Genomic DNA, 13,497 nt, shown 5'->3' with positions numbered 1-13,497 from the left:
TGCCCCCTTTCACTGACACCACACACACTTGTAAGTATGTTATTCGCAAGTCCCTGGATATTATAAATACCCTGAGCAACATGTAAAGTCACAGAAATCTTGCTTTCATTATTTTGTCATCAAAATCCCCTTGACAAATGTTTCTTTTTCCCCCCCTCAACTCTCTCTCCTGGAAGGCAAGGGTGGGAGTTCCTTGTGTATGAGATCTTGACCCACAGCACAGTGGGCGGTCGACAGGTAACAATAACATTTGCTCTCAGAAGCTACTTTCAAAAGGAGTGGATTATTTTTAGCAATCCATGTGGGCTAATTGGTGAATAAAAAGTTAGGGAATTTCAATTCCACAAACATCATCTAGGTCCCCCATTACATGCCAGCAAGTTACTGAAAGGATATGGGCCTTGTCCTTCCAGAGCTGACAGTCCAAGGGGAAGGGGAAGGAGGGTGGTTCAAATATAAAGGAAGGACATCTTACCCAGGCTGGATGGGAGAGTGGCAGGAGCCATTAAAGGCCTCTTGGAGGCAGGAACACCACCTGAAGGATGAGGAGGCATCAATAAATACAACAAACAAATATAAGGGGGCCAGGTAGGCAGCAGAAAGACCAGTCACAGGCATCAGACCTGACTCCCAGACCTGCTTTTGCAACAACCAGGATCTGACCTTGAGCAAGCCATTTGACCTTTCTAGTTCTCCTTTTCCTTATCTATGATATGCAATGGTTAGATTTTGTCAGTTGACCTTAACCCTTGCTGTGCATCAGAAATCATCTGGGATCTTTCTAAAAATCCTGGATCCTTCCCCCCAAAATGTGGTTTTAATTGGTGGGGCAGCAGTGTTTTGGGCAATAGCTTTCCATGTGATGCTAGCCTGCAGCCCAGCCTGAGAACCACAGGCTGAAATGAGCTCTCAAGCCTATGGTTCTCAACCTTTAGTGCACAATAACATCCTCCCAGTGCAGGCTGCATTCCCAGCAATTAGGCAAGACTCTCTGGGGAGGTGGGACCCAGGCATCAGTATTTTTGAAAGTTCCCAGGCTGATTCCGTGGTGCAGCCCAGATTGAGAACTACTGTCCTAGGCCCTCTCACGACTTCAGTTTCCTATATGGCCAGTGAAAGACGGGAAAAGGAAGGAAAGAGAAGCCAGTTTCTCCCATAAGAATGAGAATTCTTATGTCAAATTAAAGAGAGAATTGAGTGCCAAAAGCCCCCGATAGAGTTGTAACACACAGTAGGGTTGATTTTGGACATGTGCATAATTCATGTTGATGCATGACAGGTAGAAAATGTCCACTCCAAAATGCTCTCAGTTCTAAATTCAAAATTCCAAGGACTACATCTATAAAGTGACTCCATGGTGTGTCCTCTGCAATACTTAGAATATGATTTGCATGGTTGACTGTAATATGAACATCATATTCCCTACCCCAAGGTTACTTAAATCCACTTATTAGGCAATGGTGAACTAAACAAACAGTAATTAGAAACACTCCAGACTACCTTTTAAATCTGTTGCTAAATTATATTTTGCCTGCACCAAACTCATACACACAGCATGTCTGCAAGCATCATGAAACCAAAGCCTCAGAAATATTTATGTTAATAAGAGCATAAGCCACCTCTGGGCCCTCACATGGGATTCTTCAGGGAAGTAAGGGCTCCTTAAGATGAGGGCTGTTCATTACTGTTATTTCTCACATCTGGGTAAATAAAGCACTGCCCACATCTGGTTAGAAATCCAAGGAGAAAATGAACTCTCCAGAGGTCTGGAAACGAAGAACACCTCTGATCGACTGCCTCATTTCCTGAACTGAGTCAGAAATGAAAGTAATTCTTCAGAAAAGAACATCTGCACGGTGACGCAGCTTATAAAGTAACGCCAGATGATACCTGTGACTAAGAGGCTGGGCCTGGGGAAGGAGGAACGGCCTGGACAACAGGGCTGGGGCCCCTGCACTGCACTTAATCTTGGAGCTGCTGCTGTTAGCTTAGAGGGTCTGCAAATCCAATGAGCGGCTGGGCGTCCTGGTCTCAGCTGTAAATCTTGATTAGCGGTAAGAATGCTCGCATGCCATTAGAAAGCTTGCCCCTCTCTGAAGGGTCGAAGCAGCCAGAAAGGATGCATATGTCGGTGTGGACAAGGAAACAGCAATGCTTACAAGAAAGACGATTTTGCTTAACTAAAAAGAGTCTATGCCTGCTGATTTGGAGAGCCTTTCTTCCTGAGGAGGAAGGACCGCTGTACAGAGATGACCTAAGGCCGCCCAGGGAGGCCCTTCCTTCACATTACGCAGGAAGGAGACGTACTGGCATATGGTCAGGGACTGGAGGGCAAGAAAGACAAACACCTTTCACAACAACTCCTGTACGAACCAAGAGACAGGAAGGTGAAAAACAACGGCTGTCGTCACCAAAATCGGACGCCAGTAATTTTTATTAGGTGGCCCATTACTATTCCTTCCATAATGGGTATTAAAAAGAAATGCATCTCCATAATGCTGGTGGGGGGCTGAGGAGGCTGGAAACAATCTCAATGCCCATTAATAAGTGACTAGTTAAATTAAAATCTCATACATGCACAATGGAATACTATGTAGCCATTTAAAAGAAGGCCAATCCAGAGCATGTGCAGATCCAGAGATCCGTATTTCGTAGGATACATGAAGACAGGAGGAAAAGAGGCTCCTGGACTCTGTTTAGAGCTAAACAGAGTATGTAAACATGCATGTAAATGTATTTAAAGAAGCTGCCTCAGTGTAGGAGAAGGGGGCTAGGAGAGTGTCATTCTTCCTTTTATACCCTCAATACAGTCTGAATTATCTTTTCAAGTACCTACCACCCCACTGCTGTTAATAGGCCTTAACTAGGAAGGCTATTTTTGGTTTCTTCTTTGTACTAGTCTCTATATATATAATTTAAAACAAATGAATGTTATTTTAAATAGATATTATGGGCTGAACTATGTCTCCTCAAAATTCACATGTAGAAGCCCTAACTCCCGGTACCTCAGAATGTGACTATATTTGGAAACGGGCCTCTCAAGAGCTGATGAGTTAAAATGAGGCTGATAGAGTGGGCCCTAATCCAATCTGATTGGAGCCCTTAGAAGAAGAGGAAATATGGACACACAGAGAGACCTCAGGCTGTTCACACACAGAGGAAAGGCCATGTGAGGATGCAGCGGGAAGGTGGTGTCCACAAGCCAAGGAGAGAGGCCTCAGAAGAAACCAAATCTGTTGACACCCTGACCTTGGACTTCCAGGCTGCAGAACTGTGAGAAAATAAATTCTGTTGTTTAACCCTCCCAGTCTGGTATTTTATATGGAAGCCCTAGTACACTAACACAGTACAGGCATTCCTCATTTTATTGCACTTCACTTTACCGCACTTTGTGGATACTGTGTTTTCTACAAATTGAAGGCTTATGGCAACTCTGCATCGAGCAAGTCTATTGGAACCATTTTTCCAACAGCATTTGGTCACTTTATGTCTCTGTGTCACATTTTGGTAATTCTCACAATATTTTAAACTACTTCATTATTGTTATATTTGTTACGGTGATCTATGATCAGTCATCTTTGGTGTTACCACTGTAATTGTTTTGGGGCGCCACGAACTGCACCCACATAAGACAGCAAACTTAACTGGTAAATATTGTGTGTGCTCTGACTGCTCCATCAACCAGCTGTTCCTTCTCCCCGGGCCTCCCTGCTCCCTGAGACACCACAATATTGAAACTAGGCCAGTTACTAAGTGAAAGGAAGAGTCAAACAATGTGGCAAACGTCATTGCTGTTATGGTAAGAAAATGCCACAGCAGCCACCACCCTTATCAGTCAGCAGCCGTCAACATCAAGACCTTCCATCAGCAAAAAGATGATGAATTGCTGAAGGCTCAGATAATGGTTAGCATTTTTTAGCAATAAAAAAATTTTCAAATGAAGGTAGGTACCTTGTTTTTTAGACATAATGCTATTATACACTTAATAGACTACAGTATAGTGTAAACTTAACTTTTATATGCACTGGGAAACCAAAAAATTTGTGACTCGCTTTATTGCGGTTTGCTTTGTTGCAATATTTGCTTCATCATGGTGGTCTGGAGTCGAACCCACAGTATCTCCCAGGGAAGCCTGTATATACATAAATAGATGGGTGAAATTCAAACTAACATAACATGGAGACAGGCTCCCAAAAGTCTTCAGTGGGTCAAAACCCCGCTATGTCTGCTGTGATGAAGATGGCCTCATCTGGCATATGAATAAACTGGGGCACATGATGCTTCTGACTAGATCAGGGTAACCCAATTTAGTGACTTGGGCCAGGACTAGAACAGGTTTCCTATCTCAGTCAGGACTCAGTCTGCCTATGCCACTTACCTTTTACTTAACAAATCCCATAACTCAAAGGAATAGAGGGCTTCCCTGGTGGCGCAGTGGTTGAGAAACTGCCTGCTAATGCAGGGGACATGGGTTCGAGCCCTGGTCTGGGAGGATCCCGCATGCCGCGGATCGGCTAGGCCCGTGAGCCACAATTACTGAGCCTGCGCGTCTGGAGCCTGTGCTTCGCAACAAGAGAGGCCGTGATAGTGAGAGGCCCGCGCACTGCGATGAAGAGTGGCCCCCGCTTGCCACAACTAGAGAAAGCCCTTGCACAGAAATGAAGACCCAACACAGCGAAAATTAATTAATAAACTCCTACCCCCAACATCTAAAAAAAATTTTTTAAAAAAAAGGAATAGAGCTCAAGATACGTTATTAGTGTTCTTTAAAGGCTTGGCTTATATTCAAAAGGCTTTCTTCTTGTGCTGACAACTAATGAAAAAGAAGGTGTAACTGTAATATTATTAATCAATTTAAAAAATAAAAGATTTGGTACCAGGGTTTGTAAAAACTTCAAAAAACAAAACAAAATGCCATATTTCCGCACCCACCTAATTTTTTTATAGCTTAATACATGTAGTCTCAGGTCACAATGCAATATATTAAAAGTATGATATTCCTAGGCTAAAATATCCTTATGAAATTATATAGATTTTTATAAATTAATCAATCATCCCTTTAAAAATTAGAGTTGGGCTTCCCTTGTGGCACAGTGGTTGAGAGTCTGCCTGCCGATGCAGGGGACACGGGTTTGTGCCCCGGTCCGGGAAGATCCCACATGCCGCGGAGTGGCTGGGCCCGTGAGCCATGGCCGCTGAGTCTGTGCGTCCGGAGCCTGTGCTCCGCAACAGGAGAGTCCACATCAGTGAGGCCCACGTACCACAAAAAAAAAAAATTAGAGTTTAGTGATAAAAGAGATATTAAAGCCACAGACTTTACCTACAGATTCTATAGCGCAGAAGTGGGCTAAGATCCAGGCACACGAAAAGAAGATCAAAACTTGAAGCTAAGTATTTGGTACAGTCAGTTCAGGCCACGTTCTGAGGAGGGCAGACTCACTTTTGCCTTGAATGGTTAGGGAAAAGTTTCAACAAGGGCAAGAGCTCTAAACCAATCTGGTATTAGACACATAAAGGCTAAGGAGAGGTAATATATCCAGGTCTGCCTTGCCACTGAGTATAAAGTTTTAAAGGCAAGAACTATGTACCTAAGATCCTAACAGAGTGCCTGGCACATAGTAGGCACCTGCCAGAGCTGGGGCAGGGGAACAGTGGGGGAAAGTACACAGTATGCTCACCTTGGGGTCTGTGGTGCAGGTTCTTGTAAGGAGGTTGTGGGATATAAAGTTAAAGCAATTGGGGCCAACCTGTAGACTGACTGAAGTCTGGGGAGTCTTTAAAGGTGTTTCTGAAAGGGAATATTATAGAACACAGATGGGACCAGCAGTGACGTACAGAATGGACAAGAGAAATGACAGGGAATCAATCAATCAAAGGGTTAATCAAAGGAGGTTAATCATGTAATCTATTGGGAAAAGTCTCAGCTTCCTAATCTATAAAATGGGCATCGTATTACCTATCTTCATAGGGCTATTATGAATACTAAAGTTGGGCATAACACATGGCCTGACAGTAAGCACTTAAGAAAATATAATTGCTATTATTATCATAATGACTATTCCACACTGAAAAATAGAGAAGGAAATGAGTGAGAGAACAAGTGTGAGGTGCAGAAGCAGGGTATGTCTCCTTGGGCTCTCAAGTCCTTTAAAGACAGGATGATAATGGCTTTTTTGGAGTGGAATGTCATATTGGGGCTGAGAGCCTCAGACCACATTTGGCGCTCTGGCTTTTTAAGTTCCTTTTTCTGGTTATTATCAGAGGGCCCACAGCGCTATATTTAGAGTCATTAGATACATATGAAGCTCTACTGAAGATAATGGCATTTTGTCTAACAGGAAGCAATGCTAACTTTATTTCTTTTTGTCAACTTGACCTTAGAAGGAAGAGTTACTACACATAAAAAAGAAATACATGCATATTTACATAAATACATACACGTGTACCCATGGTAAAAGGTTTACCAACTAACCTTTATGTATCAAACATCATGAAATTAATGCATCAGAGATCCGTGTTAATATTCCTATTTCAACATACATGATCTATTTAAAAACTGCTTACTCTTTGGCCCTGAACCAGGTTTCAACATTTACTGTATCACTGAAGGGTATATTACTTCTTAAAATTAATTCAAAAACAAAACAACAAAACAAACAGAACCCACAAAATTACCCAAAGGGACTAACACAAAGGGAGAAAAATAAGGCATAACTGATTCGTTTTGCCAGAGCCAAGAGAAACTTTCCAATAAACAATGAGGCCCAGATGAAGAGAGAGTCAGCAGTCAAACAAATTAGTCAACTAAAGGAAGTCAAACACACCAGCATCATGTGGTGACTGTAGACAGATATCAGCCAGCACATATACATACTCAATACTGAAAATGAGTGACATCTCAGAAGAAAACAGCAGAGGACAAAATAAGGAATTTAGAAGTGGGAAGAAGAAAAGGATTCCTGTAAAGAGAAGAACAAAGGCTAAGACAACATGGGACAGGTAATGGGGTGACCGCCAGATAAATCAAGAGACATGAGTTTGAATCTCTCTGCTTTGTCCACCCACCTGGTTTTCTTCAGAATGTTTCTTAACTTTTCTAAGCCTCAGAATCTTCATCTGTTGTCTGAACAGGGAAGTACTGTACGATATCCAAAAGTCTCTTGCAGCTTGGATAAAAGACCAGAAGTTTCTGTTTAGATGATAAAGTTACTTCTTTTTTATTTTTAATAGGCTACTTTCATTGCACAGTGGGCTTCAAGTGCACAAGTCTGGAATTTCACAGAAGGGAGCCCCGTGGAGCACAGCCCTGAAGCCTGAGCTAAACCAAGGCCTCTGAAATGAGTACAAACAGCTGGACAGTTTGAACATTCCCTGTGCTACAATGTTGACCTAGGCCACAATCACTTTGCCTCTGCCCTTCCTAGCTCTTCCTCGTCGGATACACTCTTTACCCAATCCCAACGCTTCACACAATCCTGCCAAATGCAAGTAAGACACACATTTATGAAAAAGTTGGTAGAGCTCATCAGGTGTAAGAGGAAATGAAAACGTTTGGTGGCCGCCCCTGACCTTGAGAAATGACAATAACCAGTTCTACTTATTGCCCTGTTAACAATGAGTAGTCCAGTAAGTCCCCTTTCAAAATCTTCATAAAGTAATCTGAAATGTGAAAAAATATTTATACCTACGACAATCTCACAGTATTATTTATAACAGCAAAATAATCTGCTACACGTTAGATCTGCAACGATCAAGGGATGATTATGTAAATGGTACCTCGACTTAAACTCTCATCCACAGCCCCTGTGCTCACCCTCCATGGGAATCAAATTGCCTGCTGATAACAACCTCCTCACCAGACTTAAGATCCTGGAGGCAAAAACCGTGCTTTGTTCATGGACTCAGCCACAAAGTCTACCTCACAGTGAAGACAAAATAAGTATCTGTGAAATGTTTGCTAGCAAAGGCTTCCACGTCAATTCTGTCTGGTGGAATATTATGCAGGTATTAAATGTGGTTTGTGAAGCATTTTTAAACATAAGGAATGCTGCTGATGAAAAGGTCCTGGAGACGAAAAGCGGTGAATGTATATAATGCCACTGAATCGTACGTTTGAAATTGGGTAAAATGGTCAATTTTATGTTCTGTATATTTTACCACAATGAAAAATAAATATTACGGAATGCTTATGAGGCAAGTTAAGTGGAAAGACAGCATACTGTATTTCTAAACTATATAAAATTCTGCGTTTTTAGAAGGCTGGAAAGAAGCACACTAAGGTATTCATGTTTGGTTTATCTTTGAGCAGTAGCATTAGGGGTGATTTCTGTTTTATTTGCAATTTTCTGTTTTTTCCAAAATATCTACAATGGACCACTTACACTCATACTTTGGGATCTGCGGGTGATCGGTTCCAGCACCCCTGCAGTTACCCAAATCCTGGATGCTCAAGTCCCTTATATAAACTGGTGTAGTATTTGCATATAACCTAAGCATATCCTCCTGTATACTTTAAGTCATCTCTAGATTACTTATAATACCTAATGCAATGTAGATGCTATGTAAATAGTTGCTGGCTTGTGGCAAATTCAAGTTTTGCTTTTTGGAACTTTCTGGAAATTTTTGGGGGGAATATTTTTGATCCACGGTTGGTTGAATTTGTGGATGCAGAACCTGTGGATACAGAGAGCTGACTGTAACACTACAATCAGAAAAGTATGTGGCACAGCAGACGTCAGGGATAGGAAGGTTTGGTTACCAACAGGTTTAATTTGGATGAGAATCATTCACCTTGCTATGAGCCTTGATACTGCATACCATCTGTGCTTGCCCACACTGTGGAGACAACCCAAAGGCATGCCATTAGGGTTAAAATTTTAACTTTATTATATTGAAATGTCTTTCTCTTCTTTTTCTTTTTGCAATGCTGGAAAGCATGCATTACAAATTTGCTGCTCCGTAAGTATGCTTTGTCCAGGCTGAGAAATAGGAATTGCTGATTGTTTTGGACATGTAAGTGCCGAACTGCATCAAATGCACAGTTTGTCTCAGAGGTGAAGGCTTTCCGGACCTGGGATGGGCCAGTTTGGAATGCCTCATAGAGAATGAGGCATCCAGACAGACTCAGTAAACATGAGAATCACCACATTTAAGGATAAATTAGAAGCAAGGCCTTTGGAGTTGCACAGACTCAGGACTGAAGTAACATATAAAAAAGATAGGACTGCCACCTATAATTGTCATGTTGAGTGCTCCTGGCCTCAGTTTCCCCACAAATAAATGGGGATAATAATACCTGCCCCTTGGGTATTAAATGGGATGATGTTTGCAAATCTGAGACACAAGAAAACCCAGAGCAGAGCCTGTAGTCAGTAGGTGCTCAATCAGTATCACTGGTTTCCTTTCCTTCTTTCGATAGAGTATCTAATCTGGGAAAGCAACAGTAAATGACGTGAATGCTAAAAATGACCAACTGTCTATAAACAAAGTTAATATGATAGGAGTAAAGGAAGATATTTTCAATAATATTTTAAGTTATCCCATCAATTCAGTTCTCATATAGTTCAAAACAATATTCCTATTCTTTGTTCCTCAGTAATAGGAAAATATTAATCACTATTCTCTGTGTACTTCACACACCTGAGACCATGAAGCCACCCTTCACTTCCTCCTTCAGTGTTCCCATCTTAAAATCTTTCATTCCTTTAGACAAGCTCTGAGCCCTCTGCAAGTTCCCCCCAACACTGTAAGGGATCCTCCAAAACCCTGTGAGCAGGGCTGAGCTTCGCGTAAGGCAAGCGCCTGATCCATGCATCCCAATGTTGAGCTTTGGAAAATACAACTAATCATTATGCTTCTGAGGGTTACTTGACTCGGGGCGACCGATGGGGGTGTGTGGGCGCTCCCAAGACAGATCCAAGTGTGACCAGTAGTGCCCTCCGTCTGCTTCCGTAACCTTTGTCCCTTGCTTTGCTTTGTCATCATCAACACTGTTTAGCAAGCCGATAGCTTCTGAGATTGCATCGGATTCAACATTGCACCAAATTTCTCCCTTCAAAAGAGCAGCCTGTATCTTTGCAGAAGATCTGCTCCCTTCCTTGATGAGCTCTTTTACTTGAGTGCCTCCCTGGGCAAAGCAGGAAAAGAACCAAACAAAGGATGATGGAAGTCTTCAGCTGTTTGGGGTTTCCTTTGTGCAGACTGAACTATGAACCCCACTACTCTCAGGCTAGAAAGCTCGAGTGTGTTCTTTCAATAAACATGTCCTGAGCTGAGCGGTAAATGCTGGGTATTTCAAAATAAGCCAGTCTTGCCTTATGGAAGAAAAGAGTATTAACAAGGACACCATAGTGCAATATGTTCTAAACAAAGGTATACAGCTGCACAGAGGGGCAGAGGAGGACGCTGGGTTTGACCAGACAGGATTCTAGGAGTCAGGTAATTCACACATCTCTTTACCAGCCACTGAGGAATGAATGAGCTGACCCCACAGTGTCTCTGGGGGGTTAATGCTGTTGCAGTCTTTTAATGCAATCTCTTTAACACCATTGCCACTGAATTGCTTTGGTTACTGCATTTGATTTCTTGTTCCCCTCACATGTTCACCTCCTTACTTTATTTTTGGAATAAAACATATGGTGCTTTCATTCTCTCCCCAGTCTTTCAACCCCATAATGTTTCCTGCCCTGGAGAGTTGCTTTGACTATCAGGGAAAGAACACTGTAATGGCTTAGATGGAGCAAACAGAAAGCAGGAACGAGCCTGCTGGCTGAAAGGAGCCAGAAAAGTGTGCGTGGAACAATTGCCTGAAGTGCCCACTGTGACCAGGCCCTCAGCGGCCCTAGCAGGTGAGTGACTGCCCTGTGAATGCCCAGGTGCACCCCTGTCAGCTGCAGCTGGGGACAGTTTATCTTCGAATCATTGTCTGTCCTCCGCCCCTCGCCTCACCCATTTCCAGTGGCAGAATATTTGTCAAGAGTGATTTTTAACCTTTCATAGGCCATGCAACTCTTTGGGAAAATAGTGAAATTCAAGGATCCTCTCCCCAGAAAATTTCTCAGAAGCACATAAACATAAAATATTATATACAACTTCTAGGGATTCACAAACTCCTGAAGCCCATACCTGGAATACTAGGAGGGGCATACTGTTCGGTTTGAAAGTTTTTGAGCTTCTATCACGTGCCAAGCACTTTGGAGACCCCACCTCAAACTCAACTTGTCACCGTTCTCTGTGTCGAACTGCTTTCCCACGCCCAGCCTGCAACACGGGTCCCCATGTTATCTGCCCAGGAAAGTCCTATTCAGCAGCTTAATCATCACTTTTTTTTTTTTAAATAAATGTATTTATTTTATTTATTTATTTTCGTCTGTATTGGGCCTTCGTTGCTGCCCGCAGGCTTTCTCTAGTTGCAGTGTGTGGGCTTCTCGCTGCGGTGGCTTCTCTTGTTTTGGGGCACGGGCTCTAGGTCGCAGGCTCAGTAGTTGTGGCGCACGGGCTTAGTTGCTCCGCGGCATGTGGGATCTTCCCCGACCAGGGCTCTACCCCATGTCCCCTGCATTGGCAGGCGGATTCTTAACCACTGCACCACCAGGGAAGCCCTTAAGCGTCACTCTTGAATGAAAACATTCTGAGCCCTTCACCCTAATTCCCCCACTGCCCCCAAGAGGGTCTCATCACACCTTATTGCTATATGACTATACTCAGCAGGTCCTTGTATCAGAGATCCTGCGGCATTTACTATCTTCGTGTATTCACATGCCTCTCTTCTCCTGCTAGATGATAAGCAACCTAAGGGCATGGATTGTAACTTCATCATCTTTTATTTCTAGCTTCTAGTAAAGTCCTTATTCTGGAGAAAAACAGTCCATTGAGGGGAAACAGACACAAATTCAGATAATTTTAACACTGGGATCCTAATGGTCAACCTGATGGGATAAGTGATTTTAAGCTAAACCTTCAAGGAGCAGCAGCAGTAAATGAGAAAAGTTAGGAGTGGACATTACAGCAGAGGGGCAGGTGGGCAGGAAACAGTGTGTACGGGGAGCAAAGTAATTCAGGATTCAGGGTGACTGAAAATGTAGGCAGGAGGAAGCTATCAGAGATGAGGAGAGAGCAGTACAGAGGGGATGAGGTCATGAAGGGCACTGAACGAGGTGGAAGGGAGCTTACATTTATTTCGTAAAGGTAGGAAGTCACTGAAAGACATTTTTTTCTTTCCTACTTGAAAAGTGACAGATAATAGTTGCAGAAAATGGAGAAAAGTCATAAACATTTACAACCCCACCATATTGAGACAACCGCTATTACCATCTTTACGTATTACATAAACACGTACGTATGTGTATGTGACTATGGTTTTCGTGTACTTTTGATCCTGCTAACATTTATGAAGCATTTGCTAGATACCAGACATCGTGCTAAATATACTACATGTATTCTGTCATTATGTCACTTAATGCTAACAAAACTTCTTAGAGGTAGTTCCCATAGTAATCCCATTTTAAAGAGGAAGACATAGTGAAGCGCTGAGCGGTAAGGGGGAGAGGGAGAGGTACAAGGCCGCCCAGCTAATATGTAGCAGAGCTAAGATTCAACACCAAATTTTCTTACTGTAAAGACCACTCTCTTACACTTCAATTTTTTAAATTTATTCTCACTCATTTAATTTATAAGACGAGTGAATCACTATATCCAGTCTTCTCAAAAAACTCCCTTTGGGATCCGGATTAGCATTGTAGTAAACTAAAAAAAACAAACCTGAAAAGCATGAGGACTTTACTACTGTCTCCCCAGACAGGGAGCACCAAAACCCCCTGCCATTTACTTAAATATGTTGCAATCTTGGTAAAGCTTACAGTTTTCTTCACTGAAGCCTTGTAAGTTTAGGAGGGTGACATGTTGAGACATGCACTGTAGACAGATTAATCTGGCAATGGTACAAAAAGGTGGATCTGAGAGGACAAGATTGGAAAGCTGCAATACAAACTAAGAGATAAGGCCACAGTCCCGGTGAGAGACACAGAAGCCTAGGACCAAGGCGGTGATATTTGGGATGGAGGCGACAGAATGGACTCAGAAAACAGGAGACAGAATTTAAAGGACTGGGTATGGAGAAAAAGCAGCAGCAGGGTGGTGTGAGGACAGAGAGGAAGTGGGGAAGGTGGATAGGGGGTGCCATTCACTGGGAGAGGGAACACAGGAAGAGATGCATTTTTTCAGTGTGTGCATTTTGAGGTGGCGGTTGGGGAATAATGAGTTCAACTGTGAACATTAAATCACTGAACACATTCTGAGTGCCTACTACATGCCAGGTGCCTTGCCAAATGCTGGGGTCAGTGGTGAACCAGACTGAGGAGGTCACAGGACAGGTGGAGTGGGGGTAATAGAGTAGGAAAACAAGGAAGCACAGGGGTGGGTACATCCCAGTGGAGATGGCCTGGAGGGAGGTCTGAAGTCCAAAGGCAGGTCAGACCCTATAAACTGCAAGCGTGAATG

General features: G+C 42.9%; 1 protein-coding gene across 3 annotated transcripts in view; it reads right to left on the bottom strand.

Moving 5' to 3' along the window:
* The window catches only part of ANO6 (anoctamin 6), a 211,974-nt gene that overhangs the window by 168,191 nt on the left and 30,286 nt on the right, over nt 1-13,497 (bottom strand). For 2 of the 3 annotated variants that reach the window (XM_029204419.1, XM_029204417.1), the window contains exon 2: nt 476-535. The exons of the other annotated variant lie outside the window; for it this stretch is intronic. In XM_029204419.1, coding sequence (XP_029060252.1) covers nt 476-535 — 60 coding nt within the window. The remainder of the gene's footprint in view (nt 1-475; nt 536-13,497) is intronic. 3 annotated transcript variants of the gene reach the window in all.

The sequence above is a fragment of the Monodon monoceros genome, unplaced genomic scaffold (genome assembly GCF_005190385.1).
Source record: "Monodon monoceros isolate NGI ecotype Baffin Bay Population unplaced genomic scaffold, NGI_Narwhal_1 Super_Scaffold_6, whole genome shotgun sequence".
Lineage (NCBI taxonomy): Eukaryota > Metazoa > Chordata > Mammalia > Artiodactyla > Monodontidae > Monodon > Monodon monoceros.
This window is presented reverse-complemented; position numbering and strand designations above follow the sequence as displayed.